The sequence below is a fragment of the Perca fluviatilis genome, chromosome 12, assembly GCF_010015445.1.
Source record: "Perca fluviatilis chromosome 12, GENO_Pfluv_1.0, whole genome shotgun sequence".
Taxonomy (NCBI): domain Eukaryota; kingdom Metazoa; phylum Chordata; class Actinopteri; order Perciformes; family Percidae; genus Perca; species Perca fluviatilis.
The window spans coordinates 13,676,580-13,697,385 of NC_053123.1; the positions used below are offsets into that span (position 1 = coordinate 13,676,580).

General features: G+C 39.6%; 1 protein-coding gene across 1 annotated transcript in view; it reads left to right on the forward strand.

The window, feature by feature from the left end:
* cps1 (carbamoyl-phosphate synthase 1, mitochondrial) overlaps positions 1 to 19,755 on the forward strand; it is a 60,781-nt gene extending 41,026 nt beyond the window's left edge. The window contains 11 exon segments of the mRNA XM_039818292.1: positions 2,312 to 2,387; positions 3,661 to 3,738; positions 7,214 to 7,321; positions 7,560 to 7,649; positions 8,020 to 8,190; positions 14,436 to 14,510; positions 14,629 to 14,727; positions 17,353 to 17,412; positions 17,602 to 17,714; positions 19,008 to 19,137; positions 19,253 to 19,755. Coding sequence (XP_039674226.1) covers positions 2,312 to 2,387; positions 3,661 to 3,738; positions 7,214 to 7,321; positions 7,560 to 7,649; positions 8,020 to 8,190; positions 14,436 to 14,510; positions 14,629 to 14,727; positions 17,353 to 17,412; positions 17,602 to 17,714; positions 19,008 to 19,137; positions 19,253 to 19,363 — 1,111 coding nt within the window. The 3' untranslated portion in view covers positions 19,364 to 19,755.
* The last annotated feature ends 1,051 nt before the right edge of the window (positions 19,756 to 20,806 follow it).

Here is a 20,806-nt window from a genome sequence, read left to right on the forward strand (position 1 = left end):
CCTACCCCCCGACTGAGACAGGAGGTGCTTCTTGCCGGAGAGGTGCCAGGGTGCTTTGTAGCGGAGTCTGTGAAGCAAGGAGAACTAAGTCCTGGCTGGCCAGAAGGGGGCCACCAGAAGAAGCCTGGGGCTCTGATGAAACACTCTGACAAGCGTCGGCAAGATCAGAGGAAACTGTGGAAAGGCATAGAAAAGGCCCTCCGGGCACGCATGAGCCAGAGCATCCTGGCCAAGAGGGCTGTTCTTCTCCATCAAAGAAAACCATTAGTGACAATGGGTCGACATCTCCAAGGCGAAAAGATCTATTTCCGCCCTGCCGAAGAGACCCCAGATCCTGTGTACCACATCTGGATGAAGCTGCCACTCCCCCGGTGGAGGCTCTGGACGAGAGAGGAAGTCCGCGACCTGGTTCCGCCCTCCTGGTAAAAACATAATATAAAATCGAGCTATAAATCGAGTAGGAGAGACTTCATCTGGTCCAGCTCAGTGGTCAGCAAGTTTACCTTAGCAGACAGCCCGCTAGACTTGGCCTTCTTCCTGGAAGGAGCACCCGCAGCCTCCGTGGTCTGACTCTTGGATAGGGTAGGTTGGGCTGGGGTCAACTGCTCTGAAAAAGACAAGTTAGAATGACCCCCCCCACCCAGGAGTTCCACCTTGGCCAGCTTAGCAGCCCTCACTGTGCAGGGCATGTAGCTGCAGTTCATGCAGGGGTCCTCTGAGAGGCCCTCCCTTAGATGTTCGACCCCAAGACAAAGGGGGCAGAGGTCGTGGGCGTCTTTGGGTTGAAGAGGAGCCATACAGACACTACAACTATGAGAGTCCATCAATAATGGTGAAGAAACTCTGCCACCGATTGATGGCCAAAGTCAGTCAGAGCGAGAGCAGTGCGATGGCAGAAAAAAACTAAACCAAAAAACACGTATAGTGCCGTATTTAACCTGTAACTTTAACTAGCAGATTAAAATAATAAACAGTACATGCAGCGAGAGGGAAGCGAGAACACTTTCTTCACTGGCACAGTAGCTGTCAATATCCGTCCCCACACTCTTGATAGGGACCCTCCAAGTTAGCCTGAGCGAGAGCACGGGCCGATGTACAACGGTACAGCAAGAGGGGAGCGAGGACACACCCTTCACCGACACAATATGTTACACTGGTGTTTACAGTTACAGTAATTAACACCAAGCGAACACGCTCACATTAGTATTTGAAGTTACATGTTACCAGCTAAGGTCATCAAGGTCACTCAGCAAAGCGAAAGCACTCGGCAAAAGCGAAACAGACAATCGCATACAGGAGAGGGAAGCGAGCACACTACCTTCACTAACATAATGTCAACATAAACAAAATCAATCTTACCTAGTGCAGAAGTTGCGAGTGGGTCCGGAGCGTCCGCCAGTCCGGGGCTTCGTTTGAAGCCGAACGGCGAATACACCGTCCCCTTCCTGAAGAGAAATATCAACAAAATATCAATGCCACTCCCACTCTTCACTCAAGTGTTAGCTAAAGTCATGACTTTTCGTCGCCCACTGGTATAAAAATATTTAATTTGACTATTTTTAGGCAAAAAAGATCAAATTAACACAGCACTTCTGCTACTACTACTGTTACTGCTGAGTAAAATAGTCAAAACTGGACTAATGGAGTACAAAACATTTTTGCGTAATCATTTTAATTTTATACATATAACATAAACATTTTTACTCTTCATGGCATCATATGTAGAATAGTATTGAAAACATTTCTTCTAAATGATTGGATTCATTTGAAAATTCAGAGAACAGGCATGCAGAAGCTATGTGGCATCCAAGTCAAAGACAAGCCTGAATGTAAATGCATATGAATCACAAATGAAGGGTCAGTATTTATTTTGGGGTTGGACATATGTCTGCTTCTGAGCAACAGATAGCTAAGCAATACAAATCTGACCCAAGCATTTTGGCCTTTCTCTGTCCTGTTTCTCTCAACCCCTCCTTTTGAAGTCTAGAATCAAAAATAACAACCACCACAACAAAACTAGCCTAAATCGGTTGTTTTTTAATGACTAAGCTCTGAACTCGTTTTCAAGAGCCTGGAGTGCTTTTCGACCTAAATAGCTGTTCTTCTCTCTCTCGCTCCTTATTTTAACTGTTTCCAGACCTTGTTCCCGATGGTAATAGTGATGCAACGGAGAGATAATGAGTGTTTTGAACGATCATTTGAAGCTTGTATGTTCTAGTCTTTGCTTGCTTCTCTTCCTCTCCTGTGGCCTTTTGCTTTCTCTCCCTCACTCTCTTTTCTCTCTCTCCCTCTTCTGCTTGCATCTCACCAGCGGCTCTGCGATGAACGTTGTGTACGGAGAAGAGGAGATGAAACGCTTCTTGGGGGAGGCAACTCAGGTGTCCCAGGTGAGATCAGTGTTAACTCTGTGTGTGTGTGTGTGTGTGTGTGTGTGTATGCCTGCACATGTGAGAGAGAAATATTGCCTCAATAAGTCACACCTTGGCTTTTCATTTGTCACTTGTCTTGAATTGCATTGCGTGTTAGGACAAGTGCTCACTTGCTCACTCACTCACTCACTCACTCACTCACACACACACACACACACACACACACACACACACACACACACACACACACACACACACACACACACACACACACTCACACACTTCCGCATTGCGTTCTCCCTCAGCTTTCAATTAACTGATGCTACCAGCTGTCATGGCTGTTGGCTAGTATTGTGTGTGCATCTCTCCTTCACTAAATCCCTTGGTGGCTTTGAGGCACCTGGCCCCTCCAAGGGCCCCTACCTGGGACTAAAGGCATACACACATACATGTCCATATTACACCTTCAAAACAACAAAGCAAGCCATTCAATAGTAGTTTCACAGGTTTTATAAGAGCAATAATGCAATACTCTTTTATCACATTCAACTCCTACAACATGTAGGTCTTTTAAGGTATTTGAATAGTGACACATTATTTTTGTTTTTGTTGGCTGTGTACTCCAGCACATTGAATTCAAAGTTAAACATTGACCATCAGGTTAAATTGATGACCTTTAGCTTTAATCTAAGGGGTGCTAATGTCCACGTCAGGTGAGCAGTGTAGGAATTGTAGAAATTTTAATACAAAGTCCTAATTTTAAGATATCAAATGTAAATTGATCAATTGAAAAAAGACATCATAGTTAATATTTGGTTTCAGATCCTTTGCAGTAAATTAAGTTTCTTGTTTGAAGTCTGTGACCCATACACATCCGCAGGCACTTCCCTGGAGATGCTTTGCCAGGCCTGTACTGCAACCATCTTTTTTTTTTTTGCCTACAGTCTAGTCTTGAGAAAGTGAGTCACAGGCATAGTTGGATTGGGGTCTGGTAACAGGTTCTTGACAATAACTAGTCAAGAACATTAAACTATGTGATGCAAACAAAAACTCATTGGTTGCTTTAGCTGAGCAGAAATATTTTTCTGTATTCATGTGAACACACTCAAAAGTTACCATGGAGTCATTGCTTGATTTCAAATCCATTGTGTTGGAGCACAGAGCCAAGATAACAATCTTCATTAACTAAAATTTTAGAGACTGCAATGAAATGCAACAACCTTGTTCAGGCGGGTTTTTTTTCCCTTTTTAAATAATTGATAGAATAACCATCCTGCTGTCTTTCTTCCAGGAGCATCCAGTGGTCATCACCAAGTTCATTAGCGGTGCCAGGGAGGTAGAGGTGGATGCTGTGGCAAAAGGTGGCAAGGTGAGACATTACTGACACATTCTGTCTAGTTTTATGAGCTTTTGTCTTACTCGTCTTAGTACCACTGTGTTGCCATCCTGTGTATGTGAAGAAGCCTCACCATTGCAGGTTAAATTTACAACATGCACCAGGTGTATTATTATTTTCTGCCTGGAATAATTACTCGAAGCGCCAGAAGATAAAAAGTGAGTGTGATTTTATTTAGAATATGACTTGTTAGTAATTATCTTCTACATAATGTAACATCATTTTGCAACGGCAGCCTGGAAAACATTATTTGTATCTACTTTTTATTCATATTGACCATATTTTTTATTTATTTATAACGGTATCATTGTTATCTCTGTAGCCTGGCATTATTTAGTCAGTTTAAATGGAGATATTGAGCCCAGTGGATGAATAAAGTGGAAGTAATCTCATTCATCTTCCGCGAAAAGACATTACAGCCCAGACAGATCTGATTGGGAGAATAGAATACATTAAAACCAAAATGCAGAAAAAGTGGTGATACTAAATTAATTTTTCTTTTTAGATTAGATCAGTTTAGGCCATATTGAAATGATTCTTGTTCAACAAACTGTCCATATCTGATGCCCCACAGATTTGTCATTTTCTTTGGTTTTGAAGTTTCTTCTGCTCTGTGTTGCTCTATTATAAATATACCATATTGTTCAACTTAATTTATTCCACAGAATTATTAGAAAATTCCAAAATAAAACAGAGTAAAGTTTTTGTAATCTTGTAAAATTCAGAAAGTATTATGCATAACTTTGTATAATATTGTATATATAGTATGTGCAGAGTGTGACACTAGAAGGCGGTTTTCAAATTCATCTGTTGAAGGGGTAAAGTTCCCCCATGCTCACTTTCAATCTCGAGCCCTTTCCCAATTCCCATTTAGTGCATCCCCAATTCCTCTCCTCGATTCCTCTCCTTGTTCTCCTCGAGCCTTAGTCCCGCCCACAAGAGATTCGAGCCGAGGAGTCAAGGAAGAGAAGCGAGGAGAGAGGAGTTGAGGCAGCAAACATTTACCAAACACAAGACATCTCTGCCTCGCAGCAGTCATTAAAAGCGACGTCAATTAAATATGACGTGCAGCACAACTGCATCAGCTGTTCATTGTTTTGTCATAGGCTGTATTTATCTTCTCTGTCGGAGGAGCACAAGTGTTCATGACAACTTCTATATATTTACTTGGAATTCAATTCACAACATGGCAAAATGTGATAAGAATGTATGGGAATTGTACATTTTTATTTGTTGTATTTAACATAACAATTTATTTTAATGATTAAGAGGCTGCTTGTAAATGTTTCCATACGCGCAGTAATGTCACTGCAGCCTATTTCGTTGGACATTTAAGCAGCCAAACTAACTGTAGTTATACATTTTAAACTGAACTAGACCTTTTACCTCTGAAATAGGCTAATCCAAATGAAGTTAAGTTGCTGTTTTTCGAACGTCTCTCTAGACGCACTTACAAATGAAGCTGTCTGTCCGACAGCAGCTGTTGTTCACATTTTAGACAACGTAAATAATATTTCTTTTTTGATTGTGTATTATTTCACCCACCCGCTATTAATCATGTTAATTTATATTATGCGACCGGCCCGATCCATAATGTTAGATTAATCACAGGGCAGCGGATATTACTCTATTATCGCTCTCTCTCCCCTTTTCTCTCTCTCTTTCCTCCTCTTGCTCTGTTATGCCTTTGTTTACATGTCGCGGGTAAAAAGACTTCCGCAGAGGATACATCAGTGTGTCATTGATTATAACTCCTCCTCCTCAGGCCCTCGCTCCTCGATGTGCATTTTAGGAATTGGTTGGAACGTCCTTCAACATGGCACACTGAGAATGATTTCCGGGGTCACAAGCCCAAGGATTGAGGAGGTTAAAATTTTGGTAAATGAGAAAGGGCTTCAGTTTAACACGTAAATGTACGAGCATGATATTGTGACATCAAACTAGTACGGCATCCAATAATGGTCCAGTATGCAACTTACACAAGCCACGAGTGATGTTGAAACGTGAAACCTCCAGTGGACATACATTTTTCAGTGAATTAGGAAACATCTTGTGTCCAGCAGTGAAATTAACAATATTTTGAATATTCATATCATACCGTAATGATTATTTAAAACAAAGTAATCTGATTTTACTTCTTTTCACACGTACATTTATTATTATTACTCAATATAAGGATGCACACATTCTGGTTCTCTTTTTCTGTGGGGTGTTGAAAGGCATTCTGGGAAAATGTAGGAAAATTGCCTGAAGAAATAGATAAGGCACACGTAGAGAACATACAGAAAAAGTAAATTGCTAAATTTAATTTTAACATGACTGAGACACATGGAACCTCTCAGAGGGATCATTCCTGTACGTTAACAACAGTCCCTTAACCATGAGCTGGTTTTGAAAACTTATGTAACTGTATAATTGTTTGCATTGTAAGTTGCGACGGAGCCACCTAAGTCCTTGTCCTGAACGCCCGGACTGTTTTCTATTGTTTAGGCTGTGGGAGTCATTTCAAGGGTGTTGGTTAGAACGTGGGCAATCCAGTTGTATAGTAGATTTTCTCTCTCTACTTTCCCTGAATACAGCCCCTTCTTTATCTTCAGTATCACATTAACAAGCTGTCCATCCATTGAATACCAAACAGGCCTTATTGTGTGTGTGTGTGTGTGTGTGTGTGTGTGTGTGTGTGTGTGTGTGTGTGTGTGTGTGTGTGTGTGTGTGTGTGTGTGTGTGTGTGTGTGTGTGTGTGTGTGTGTGTGTGTGTGTGTGTGTGTGTGTGTGTGTGTGTGTGTGTGTGTGTGTGTCAGAGATAATGCGTATTAATTACAGGCTCTATCTGAAGAGTGCTAATGAATGCTGTGGTTAGCAGCAGTTTAAATGAGCTAATGACACGGCAGCTCATTTACAGACACACACACTCGCACAGAGTTGCTTGGTGATACAAATCTCCTTTCCTGTGGGTGAAGAGTTGGAAGTTATTCTTTTGACACTGCACATCTGCATACATTGTTTCCTACGTAGTCCGTCAACAAATATAGTCCGTTTGTCCTGAGCAGACTTTTAATCTGACCTGATTGAATTTATTAATTTCCTCCAAATGCACAACTCAACACTCACTGCATTTTTTGTATACTATTTTGCACTGTGACATACTGTAGTTATAAACACATAAAGCCTTAAGGCCTTCTGCCACTAAGTCTGAAAAATGTTCATCAGAGAATGGAGGATGTGAAAGTTGAGTTGCCTTGAGTATGGATTTCTGTCGCTTATTCAATTCAAACAACTTTATTTATCCCTAAAGGGCAATTCAATTTTGCAGTCAACCAGTCTCATAAAAAACAAACAAGACAAGAATAAACACCATAGCAGTCATTCAATCAACCAACATGTCAGTAGCTATGTTCTACATGCAAATGCTGTAAGTGAGACATAATCACTGTTTGTCTGTGTCCAGGTGCTGGTCCATGCCATAACTGAGCATGTGGAAGATGCGGGGGTACACTCAGGAGATGCCACTCTAATGCTACCAACCCAGACTATTAGCCAGGGGGCACTAGAAAAGGTAAGTTAAGTCACCCTCAGCATTCAAACCATATCAATTATACTATCATTTTATTTTAATGACCGAATTGATATTCCATGGGAAACCAGTAGTTTCTCTCATATGTTGTGTGCATTTAAACCACAAAGTACATTATGCAAAATTGCTCTCCATTTGTGTATTTAGAGATATTATGGGATGAAACTGGTCAAGAAAGCCTTACAAATGTATGTATGTTTTCTTTTTTCATTGCTCTCAGGTTAAGATTTCCACCCGGAAAATTGCGCAAGCATTTGAAATTTCGGGGCCCTTTAACACTCAATTTCTGGTTAAAGGCAATGATGTTATGGTAGGTAATAACTCTCGAGGTATGACTAAATGATAGATCGACATTTTCACACCTGGATGCAGCAAATGCAATTTACACCCAAATTGAAATCACCTTGTGTTCAGAATCATTTGCAAAGGTGGATGGATTTTATGATCAATGTTGTTGCCTTCAGTTTTGAAGTTCCAGCTACAGCACGCAAACAGGAAATTTGCATGTACTGACTCTGGCCGTTTGTACAATATGTTTGTGCTTTGTGAATTTACATATCTGCACTGAGTGTGTTTATTTTTTGATTAGCCTTAGCCAATATGTGCACTGAACTATCTAGTCTGTAAAAAAAAATGGGTGGCTTTTTGGAAATTACTGTTTGTGTTGTGTACCCTTTTAGGTGATCGAGTGTAATCTGCGGGCATCACGCTCATTCCCTTTTGTATCAAAAACAATCGGTGTGGACTTTATCAATGTGGCAACTAAAGTAATGGTGGGAGAGCCTTTGGATGAGGCCAGCCTGCCCTCGCTGGAGAGCCCCATCATCCCTGTAGACTACGTAGGCATCAAGGTAAGTAGAGAAACTGAAATAACTGTTAAAGCTGAGAACTGCGTGACTGGCTTCCTTCAATCTTTATTCCTTTTATTTCAATGTTGAGTTTTTATAGAGCACAGAGATTGAATGGATGGATGTATGGATAAATAAATGAAGAAGAAGTTGATAGCGTTATAAGTAAGTAAGGACTTCTGACTCATGGCTTAAACACAAACATCCTAGACAATGGGCTGCCCTTTGAAATGCACCAGTGTAAGCACGGCTTCGTTGCAGAGATAATAATCTTTATGGGCCTTTTTCACAGAAGACTTTTTGACATGTCACAGTAGTCCAAAAGTACAAAAGGGTTACTTTTCCTTTTATTTAGTCTTCATTGTCCAAAAATCACTGGTATAAATAATAAAATGAATGATGGCTGAATTCCATTTAGTTGCTTCAGTTTGAGGGTCTTGATATTGTACATGCTGGTTCATTGTCACACTAAGTCTTACTGGTACATGGAGCCATCATTAATGTCATTGGTAACACTTGTGCTTTTCTTACTATGAAGTCTGCTGAGAAAAGGGCCGATTCTCTTGCCCAAACTACTATCTGTGCCACGTTTAGCAACTAGAACTTAGAGTGAATCAGCACTATGTCAGACAGGGCTATCAAACTAAGCTTTTGTATTATGTTAAAACATTTGTTTCAGAAGGGATTTGTTTTGATTTTGTTAAAGGTGTGTTTACAAGTATCTATTTCATTTTTTGCTTATTAACATTGCATTCATACTGGCAAAAAGTACATGGAGCATTTGGCTAACCACCATTTTTAGGTCGACCTATTACTGCTTTTCTGGAAAGCACAAACATAACGATACTGAACTCTGGAAAAACAGCCTCACATACAGAAAAAAACCCAACTTTAATTATATATGTGGAAATACTGGTGATTTATACAGTCCAAAATAAACCACTGCCTTTTAAGCGCAAGCATTTTCCTTTTAGCCTTCTAGTTTATTTACTGATCTTGAACATGGACATTCTGTTAAGATTAAATGCTTCCATAAGGAAAATGCCTCTATAGTGTACGAGTAAGGTCTAAAATCCGTGCAAACATGTCCCTGTGCTGCATAGCCTGTTGCCTTTTTCTGGACAAAAGTCAACAAGGGCCCTATTTTAACGATCTAAGCGCATGGCACAGGTGCGTTTAGGGCGTGTCCAAATCCACTTTTGCTAGTTTAACGGTGGAAAAAAGGGTTTGTGCGCCAGGTGCATGCATGGGCATAAATCTCATCTAACAGTTGGGAGGTGGGGACAATAAACATAAAATTTCTGAAGAGCAATTTTTGAAGGGGACGCAAATAATACAGCCACAATTATACTTGTAGAGGATATGTGTACACAGAGGAAAGCCTTAATACTATCATTAGTGTAGCATGGAGACTGTACCATTATCCTTCTTTTCAGTGTTTCTCTTGATTCAATGAAAGAGCTGACTAAATTGAACAAAATATTCTTCTTAAAAACCATTTATTTATTTTTAAGTTTACAATCAAGCCACAAAAATACCTTAAAACATAATGACTTATTTTGAAAAAGTGTCCCCATATAAAAGAAAATACAATGCTTTTGTACATTTGTTAAATTAGCTGATCATAATATAAATTAGTGAGCCTCTGATAAAGCTCATCTGCTAACCCTGACAGCTACACACCTCCAAAAATATGAACTAAGCTCAACACACTTACCTGAGACTCTACACCTGACTGTCCCTGGTCTCCTTGTTCCTCAGTTCTTTCTGTCTCCTTTGCCTGTGACATAGTGACCTTAGTATTTCCATTTTTTCTCTGTAATTTTATCTGGGCAACAACAACACAAATCTTTAATGTCAGATGTCTATGAGTTAAGTTCATAGGTTCACCACGCGGTCATATTATAATTATAAAATGATCTTGCGTCCTCCACATAAATATTAGGTTTCGTCTGGGACAGAGGATATATATTTAACTGCAGCAAACCTACTGATCTGCCACTTAACATAATCTTAAACTAGCAAAGACGCTTGCGTCAGGCGCTGCGCCGGGTGCAAGATAGGGCCCAAAGTCTTGAATAGAAAGTAACACTGGGGCCCCGTTTGTGGTTGGGCTTACGGGTCAAGCAGGTTTTACTTTTCGCCTTACATGATTAAACATCCTGTGATGACAAAGGATTTTTAATAATATACAATGTGTTTCAAAGGGTTTTTATATGCCGATGGATAAAGTAATTTTCTCTCAAAGACTTGAGAGATTTAATGGCCACAAACACAATAGCGAGTTTAAAGGTAATAACTACTTGTTGTATAAATGTGACTTTAAAATGTTTCTTACAAGTCCTAATAACCATGTCTCCGAACTTCTTACAGCCTGATGTATTATGTATGGTCTGAAAATGACTTCCTATGTAAAGAGCCTTACATGTACTGTATGATATCTTAATAGATATTGCCGGTTCCGTTAGTACAGCTTCCATTGGATCACATAACAAAGACAGCAATTACTGCTCTACCTTGGCATGATGGGGGAGGGAGTCGTAGGTTTTTTTCTGGGAGGCTTACTTCTTAGATTGGGTATGAGAGAGTTTACGTGTCGCCAGTTGTTCAAAAGCTATTTTTTTCCAAAGTAATTTCTCCCTCTAATTACAACAGAACTGCTGTAACAATGGCTGTAGTTTGGAGCCAATCACGCAGGTATAATCCCCCACTCTTCCTCACCACCTAAAGTTTTCAATTTATAGTCTGCACAGTGGTGAGGAATATTAATCAGAGCTCTGAATACTCAAGGTGCCAGGCTTAAAAGACTTCCAGAGTTTACCTGGAGTCTATGATACAGACGTTACACGCCCTGACTAATACAGGCCTTGCTGTAAACCCTGCCACAATATATGACAATTATTTAAAAAAGTAGTGCTAGTTTCTTTCTTCCTGATTAACACATTATTGCTGCCTCAACATCAAGCCCCCCACCATTATCCAGCCTTAGTAGCCTGAAGTGTGTGCCATTAGCCTGTATCCACACTGTCCTCACTGTATCGTCATCACAAGGCACAAGTCATTGCCATCTAGAGAGACCATCTTCATTTATCTCATCCTGTTGCTCTTGCTGTCTTTTTTTCTCTCTCTCTGACTGTCCCTAATTTAAGGGCCATGTTGTTTTATTTTCACTAACAAGTCCCCACTGTGTAATTACTGTCTCTATATACAAAGTCATAGGAACAATAAAACTGTTGCATTTATGATACTGAGAGGGAGAGGAGCGAGTGGATTTAGTGGTTTGGTGCACTTATTGTCTAAAGTAAAATAACTTCCAACTGATGCATGTCTTGTCCCCTTGAGCGTGGCATGCAGGACATTATGGTGACTTCTGAAATAGATACATTCTAAGCCCAGTTACTCTAGAAAAAGGTCATGCTAATACCACATAAGTGTTTTTGACATCTTTTAAACTTTTTGAGGTATTGGTAGAAATTGTATCCTTTTTCTCTGACTTTCAAACAGCTACTGTACAGTGAGGATGTTAATGGTAAAATCACCCACTTTAGCCACTTTATATGGTTTTCTGAACAAAAAGACATTTTAAAACTATTCTCTATCCCAATTCTAACTCTTTATCCACAAATAAAACATTAAAACACTACTGTCACAACAACTACTAACTATACTAGCATCAGAACTACTTCTTTGACAGTTGTATCCAGGCATTACACCCTAATAACCACCTAGAATCACCAAAGCAACAACACCATCTTCCTTAGCATCAACACTTAAACCTAGCACCACCTAGTAATGCTGATGCAACCACCCCATGTACCCTAGCACCCACTTGCAACACCTTAGTAATGCCAAATGAACCGACCTGAGGCACCCTAGCAACTACCTAGTAACCACGCATACCTGTCTTCTATCTATTTACAGTTCACCCTGGAATTCACACCAGAAATGCTAGCAAACACCTAGCATTGACCATTTAGAAACCTACCAGTAATCACCCAGTAATGTCGTAGTAATGACCTACGAAAGCCCCATCAAACCCCTGGTAATGCCCTACAATACCAACCATTTAGCTCTCCTTAGCACACCGATTCCAAGTGAATTGTCAGAAAACTGCGCCTTTCTAGTTGTTTTGTTAGAATATCAAAATATCCGTCATCATTAAAAATGTGGAAATTGTTATTCAAAAAATCTGTAAGTATAAATGTAGCTGTTCATTTTCCATTCAGCTGCAACGATAAAGACCTTTACACAGGTGCCACTTTGGCATCTAACAAGGCCCATAGTGAGCAACAATGCTATGTGGAAATGTGTTACTTTATTAATTTACTTCAGCTGGTACCCCAAGATAATATTGTTCATGTTGTGGAGCTTCACAATTCTGTCTCTCAGGAGTGAGCAGTCGGTGTGGTCTAGAGCGATGGGGAAGCAGTGTTTGTGTGTGTGTGTTGGTAGGATGCTGTGGTTACATAGCCTTGGTTATTGTGTGACAGTCACATACATTCTGTCCCAGAGACACACCATTATAACTGAGACCCTGAGGTTTTCATTATTCTGTTCATGAAAGCTTTTGTACGGTTTCTCATTTTCTTTCTAACGGCTCTTGTTAGTGGTTAGTTTTTCACTTGCTTCATAGTTTTAAGTGTTTACTGTAGATTTGGTTCTACAGTTGGTATGGTGGGTAAAATGGCCCCTTCTTTATTGGAATTATGTACAAATCCACTGTTCTGGCCCACAAGTAAATGTCTTTGTGGCACACATTTTCTGTATTTCACAAATTCTGTTCTTTTTATATTTTTTATTATTATTATTAAAAGTTTGCTCTCACGGTTATTCCCTTTATGTATGTGTTTCTCTCATTTTATTTCATTTTCTTTCTTGGTTACATTCTGCCATTTTATCTATGCATACTTCACTCTCTCTGACTCTTTGAACAAAGCCATGATAAGCGATGCTGGTTCCTTGTCGGCATTCACTTCTCTTCGTCCCTTCTTACATTAGTATGCTAACATTACATTCAGCTGATTAGATAGCCTGCTTCAAGGATGACTCCCCCCCTAGTGGCCCTTGCCTCTATGTGTGTGTGTGTGTGTGTGTGTGAGAGAGTGTGAGAGAGAGAGTGTGTGTGTGTGCATATGCATGAACCACACAACGCCACACCACCTCTCTCTCTTCAAGGTAATGAGGGTTGTCTGCTTTTAAATGGAGAAATAAGAATGGCTTCCCACTTGGTGCCCCACTATTCTTAATTTGTCTGTAATACAATAACGAGAAACTACTGTCTTCTGCTCTTGTTCCTACACTTCCCTTTCAATCATTCTCTCCTCCCCATCTCCTCTTTTAAAATGTATAATTTTATCTTTTCCTTTCCCTCTTTTCATTTTATTCTCTTCCCCAATTCCATTCTTTTCATCTTCCTTTAATTGTTAAGTTTATCTCTCCTGTCTTAACATTAATTAATTTTGTTCCTCCTTTTATTCCATCTTTTCTTCTCTGAGGTCTGCTCATTTACCCTCTTCACTTGTCATTTAGTCTTCTCTTCCTCTCCTGTCCTTTCTCTCTTTTTTCCTGTTCTCTTTTCTCCTCCACACCCCTTCTCCTCTTCTGGCTCACCCTGCTGTTGCTCTATCACTCAGGCCACCTACTTCTTCTCAGTGTGGAGACAGCATGTCAAACAGGCTGTTATAGCGACCCATTGCAGTTTGAGAAGCCTCCTTTCTTTCCCTTTACTCCATCTTCACCAGCAGTTGTAGCACTAATCGCTTTAACTGTGTTACCATACCTCTCTCCCTCTTTTCTCTGATGTACCATTTCATAGTTGAAGCAAAAGTGGTGGTTTGCATGAGACAGAAATATATAAATAGTATTTTAGTTTGTATTCATCTTATTAAACAGACATTAATTGCCATAAGCATATTATGCAACTGCCACAGGCTCGTTCACCTTTTACTTTTAAATGGACTGCAATGTCTTTTTCAACTCTAGGTGGCAGCAGTGTAAATACCTTAAATTATTCCAATGGGCTGATGCCATTTATGTGGGAAATTATTCCCTATTGACTGCCACCTTTGTAATGGTTATTAGTTGTTTTATTTTTTTGTCATGGTTAATTAAGTCATTAGAACTGCCTTTTTGGTAAACGGATTCAACTGACCAAATGACAGTGACTTGTAACTACTGGTTACACCTAAAAAAGGAGATTTACACACAAAAAAAGCATGTTGAAACAAATCCCTCCCTTCTTCCTCCAGGCACCCATGTTCTCCTGGCCACGGCTAAGGGATGCAGACCCTGTGCTTCGCTGTGAGATGGCCTCCACTGGAGAAGTAAGCCCCTTTGAGACGCACACAACCCAAAAAAAGATATTTTTTTTTATTTTCAATACATAGTCTTTTTTTGTCACAGTTACTCACGTGTGCTTCAATTGTTGTTTTTTGATTGCAGGTAGCTTGTTTTGGACCAAACATTTATTCAGCATTCCTGAAGGCTATGCTCTCCACAGGCTTTAAGCTACCACAGAAGGGCATCCTGATTGGGATTCAGGTAAGACGACAGCCATCTGGAAGTCTTTGCCTCCTGTTTGCGTTTCCTTTTGGCGGTTCCTGCCCACAAGACACCAAATACAAAGGGCCTTCTGAACAGGTGGTATAAATCTTTTAGGCTATCAGCTTCTTACAATGCCAACTTGGCACTCCCTAGTTTGTTTCACACTTAATCACACCTTAAATCATGCAACGCTAACAACTCTCATGCAACTAAAAGACAACAGCACTCAAGTGGCATTGTGTGTGAATGACCCAGAGAGGTTGAAATACCTATCGGTGAGTCAACCTCAGATGAGTAAATCTGATGGTGTTATACCAAAATGAATAAGAGATACTACCCAAACATAAAACTCAATAACTATCCAAACAAACAATAATCCTCACTATAATAGATCCCACAGTGATGAGAAACATCTCACAAAAATGACTTAACCAGCTAAGTGCTGAACAAAAGTGTTGATCTCATTAACCAAGTGCAATAACCATTTCTGGATAAACTTGCTGCAGAAACCTCTCTCAATCCTTTTTTAAATCCTCAGCTGCAGAGCACTGTACTTTTTAATGACACCACGTCACATGGGTTGTGGTAATTAAGTCGTGCTGCCACCCTAGGTTGCCAAACTGCGAGTCTGACTAATGCAGCGTTAACAAAACTCTCACAACACTGTATAATTGGGGCTCTTGGGGAACAGGTCCACATACCTTGGGTCACCTATGCACCAACAAGGCTGACAAGCAGCAACACTTTACACACAGATGTTATTTACCTCCCAATAGTTTTGAGAAAGTTTGTGGTAGGAGGATTAAAACAGTCGGGACGTTGGGACGCAATCATCAATATTTTTATATTAACAATGGATTAGATGCCAACAATGATGTGAAAGGGGGAAACTCAGAGAATTACTGCTCGACTGCAGTCCCCCTCAGCTGAAAAGAGCTTTTTTTAGCCTTTCAGCTAATTGTTTGGGTTCAGTCTCACCACTTTCATCAACCTCTTTTCCAGCAGCAACAATGAGCTACTCACTGCGCAGCACCAAACTGCAGATGGGCAAAGTTAGCAACTTGCTGGTGGAACATGTAGCAGCTAAAGAGACAGATATTTCCCAAAAGAGCTCGTAGAAAGTAACAAAAAACAGCTAAAAGGAGTGTGAATATCGGACTTGCATTTGTTAGGTAACCAGAAATATGACTCCAAACGAATGCTACAGTTGTAAATTAGCAACTGTTTGCCAAGTTAACTGTATCAACTTAAAAAGTAGCAAGTCAGTTTTGTTTTTCGGCTGGTTTCTACTGCCCTATTACGCCCCAGCCCCTAACTGGCCAAACAAATGTGTTAATGCAGGTATTTCGTGCAACACACATTGGTTGCATCATTTGACGGAAGTTAATTTACGCTCATAGCAAACACTTAATACATCATACCGACATGCAATGTGTCATTTAACACAGACATAGTAAGGTAGGCTGCAGAATATACAAAGAATAGCATACCATATCACAGTGGTTTTGGTGAGACTGTAGTAATTTTAGCAAGCGTATTGTTTACTTAGCTGAAGGGCACCCAGTTTGAGCGTAATGAGTTGCAAATCAGCAGCAAAAACTCACAAAGGAGTTTTCAGCACTTTCAGTATGTTTGGAGGAATTTATTAAGTGGGTCATTTGAAGTTGATGTCTAACAACCTAAATGCATTACAGAATTATTTGTTTTTATTATTTCTTTACATCCTGTGTTGGTTGTGTGACAAATATAAAACATATGTATGTGCAAATGTATCAAATTGGACATACAGTGCTGCTCATAAGTATTCATACCCATGCTAAAGTTGACTAAAAAGAGGAATAAAAAAATCATCTTTTGGAAATTGATCTTAATGCCTTAATTAAAAAAATTAGGAAAAATCCAAAACCAATTTTTTTGTGAATAAATAATGTATTGTAAATAAATAAATGTTCTTCCTTAAAATACAGGGGCCATAATTATACATACCCATATGTTAAATTCCCATAGAGGAAGGCAGATTTTTATTTTTAAAGGCCAGTTATTTCATGGATCCAGGATACTATGCATCCTGATAAAGTTCCCTTGGCCTTTGGAATTAAAGTAGCCCCACATCATCACATTCCCTTCACCATACCTAGAGATTGGCACGGTTTTATTTCAGTTAGCCTAATAGCTGGTTTGATTTGCATTGATATGGATCTTATCTCAGTTAGCTATTAGGCAAACTGAAATAAAACCATGCCAATCGTGAGATAGATGAGCAGCACTGTAGTTTAATTATGCATGTTTTTATAAGTTTTTATAGATGGTCCACCGTTGAAAAAGCTGCTCCATAGCACTCCATATTGCTCATACTCTGTTTGGAAACCTGTTGATAAGATTTACTAGATATATGTACTGCAAGTAAAGGCGTCTGACCATTGCACAAAGTGACTACTGCTTGAAAAGGGGACCAAGAGATGAGGGGACATTTAAAACTAAAAAGACGAACTGTACGTGATGGACTTTTTCTCCTACAATTCCTACTACCATTTTGGATAAACAGAGAAAACATGAAAAACCCTTATTTCCTCTGTATTTCTAATCCTGCTTTTTGTTTCTTTCCGCTTCCCTCCTATCCAGCATTCGTTCCGACCCAATTTCCTGGCTACAGCCCATCAGCTGAAAGAGGAAGGATTCAAGGTGAGTGTTGAAAGCCTGTATGTCTCAAACACTACAGACCAGACTTCTCATTGAAAATCTGATTTTCAACTCTTGTTGATGGAGCTTCCTGCTTCTTTTGCTTCTCCTCTTATTAAAAGATTTACATTAATCCCCTCAATATTGTTTATGACATTCTGTATATGATGTAATTTTATTTATTTCCTCTAGCTCTATGCTACTGAAGCCACTTCTGCTTGGCTGTGGGCCAATGATGTGCCTGCCACTCCAGTTGCCTGGCCCTCTGATAAGGGAGGAGACACCAGTTTGCCTAGTATTAAGAGGTTGGGAAATACTTTTGAACAATAATTTGATGTTTTAATTATTTTTGCACATTCAAGGAAACATGGAAAACAAAGCCAGCTAATGTGAAACTCTGAGGCTAAGCCATACTTATGGTTTCCTGAGGCAGTGCTTAATACATAAATTGTAAAACTGCCTTAAGATCTAAGGGCATAGCCCCTTCATTATCTCTGTCATATGCTGATGAGAACAAAAAGATGTAGCAGACGTCCAAAGTGCATTAGCCAGAATTAGGGCTTGAATAGGAATGATGAGGAAAGTCTTGTAAGTAAGTAGCTGAAGCATCTTGGTTTGCATTTGCACATGGCCACCAATAAAGCAAACATACCTTATACTTTATAATTTAAACTAATTTAACTTGACATTTTAGTTGATTGCACTTAAAGTGAAGCTAACTGCATTTCTTCCAGTCATTGTTCAGGTGTCAAAAAAACAGCAATTTTTGTTCTAGCAACTTAGAATAATTAGCCAATAACCGCCATTTTCAGGTAATGATTCCACAAACAAGTCGTGATCATGCTACAATGAAGCCGTCTGGACCACATGTTTGGGAATTAGCTTGTGAAGAAGAGGATGTAAAGGGAATTTAATAGGTCTAGACCAAAACAACACACAGACAGATACACATAGGGCTGGCAGGCATCAGCTGTGCGAGGTTGCATAGAGGCCAACTCTTTATAGAAAGGAACATGACCTTTGTTGTTACTGTTGTCTGTCCTCCATATTTTCTTTTAGAATTCAGCCCTAATTCAATGCAGTCTGTCAAAGGCCTTTAAATGAAAAAGGCAACGCAGCCAGGGCTTTACTGTGTGTGAGAGAGTGAGTGAGAGACAGAAAGAGAGATATGCTATAAGTATTATATTTAAGAGGTAAACTAAATGATTTCAACAACTGCTACAATAGGGAACTAACAATAGTTATGTGAAATATCAGATTTTCTTCATCAGTCACTAGTTGCTTGCTGACATTTTTTTTGCTGGGCAGGTCGCATACAATCAGCTTGTCTAAGCTATTTTGATGGAACCAGTTAACAGTTTTATATAAGGGCATCAGTGCGAGCCATTGGGGCACAATTGTGTGGACTGCAGAAGCAAATCAATGCGCTGAAAGTGGAAAGCAAAGGGGTCGCATAGTTAGGGGTTGATTTTTCAAGTGGATCAACAAGACAAACTCTAATTACAGGAAACCCTTTCATTCAACTGTATTATCACAAATATTGCAGTGTGCAATATGACATTTGTCTAATTATGTTGTTTCCGACACTGTTTTTATAGACTCATCAGCGAGGGTCTTATTGACCTGGTGGTCAACCTGCCCAATAACAACACTCGCCACCTGAAGGATAACTTCCTCATCCGTAGAATGGCTGTCGACCACGGTGTTCCCCTCATCACTAATCATCAGGTCAGTAAATGTCACACTACCAGTGACTGGGGAAAACTTACATTTATATACATATGTCTGTCTCTCTCACTTGATGTGCTTCAGCTTAATGTTTTTTTTTTTCTGCGTATATTAGGTGGTGAAGCTGTTTGCAGAGGCTATTCACCATGCAGGTGACCTTGACACTACCAGCCTCTTCCACTACCGGCAGAAAGAAAAGCAACGAGTGGCTGACCAGCAGGGCTAATGGAAGCTTCCTTCCATTCCCTTTGGTTCCCTTTGTAAAACAGCAGCATTAATTGTGAGGAAATGTTCATAATACGGTTTTCAAAAATTCCTTCTGTTTTACCATCCCATGTTGTCAAGATGTAGAGTTATTTTAGTGCTATGAATTTCAATCTGTCAGGAGTTTTCTAGCAAAACACAATAATAAAACAATGTTGATGCATCATAACAATTTGGTACCACTGTTTAATAAGGGGTTTGTAAGTTGTAACTAATGGTTCTCTAGTTAAATCTGTGGTTGGTGTTTATCCTCCAGCATGCTTGTAAATGTTAATAAGAATGGGTTCTTATAGTAATTCAAGTCTGGCATTGTAAATATTAGTAAGCTGTGAATAAAATGGATCGTGGACCAGATGCTCTTCAGATTTTTCGTACAAGGTCAGAGGTCAAACAGACCCTTAACAGGAATCCTGAACAACTTAGGTTTTTTTTGTTGATCGCTAAACGACAGTGGTCACAACTGAAGCCACATGAGCAAAACTCTAACTACAGTCTGCATTACCAACAGTCACCTGAGCTGAACAGTTCACATCACCTGCAAAACTCATTCCAAGCAACACAACTCTTCACACGTCTCAAAATAGGCTCAGAGCAGCCCAAACGCTATGAACAATCCTCATTGAGACAACACACACCATCACTCAGAACACACACAGTTAAAACACTAGCATCAAACACCAATACAGAAATAAGAAACTTTTCATCTTTATAGTTTGAATAATGTATGTGACTTCACACTATCGTTTCTTTAAAGAAAAGAGTGATTATGATTTTATTTTGTTTGTTATAATTTATGTAATTACTGGAAACAAAGTTACAAACTAGGTACTTGATAACAAAGAACATTGGATGGCCTGGCTTGCCATGCACCTGCATCATCTATAAATACAAATGAATGTGGTGTTTGCATTGCTTCCACCCCCATTACTTTCTGAAAAACAGTAAGTGTGCACTTTTACATGTATTAAAGGTAGTGTTTTTCATGTTTTTATAGCTGTGTATGTAACCTCAGACATCTTACTTGGACATATTGGTATATTTTCTCTTTTACCTGTTCGCGGTTTCTCTCTAACAGTACAGTGTATAACTGTTTCATTCTTATTTGGTGTTTCTTTATTTCACAAAAAAATCTCTGAGCTTTTTACACACACACACACACACACACACACACACACACACACACACACACACACACACACACACAGAGTATGTATTCACTAACAAGTCTAAAACAAGACACCTGCTTCGGCTTTCAACTGAAATTGCAATCAGCAGTGTTTGAAATCCATTCTGTTTTGAATGTGTGGTTAACAGTTTTGACAGCAGTGTGAACAAAGTGCTGTAAATCCACAGTGTTGTGCACGTTGTGGTTAAAGTCATGGGATAAGTGTGTAGAGCTTTGAAA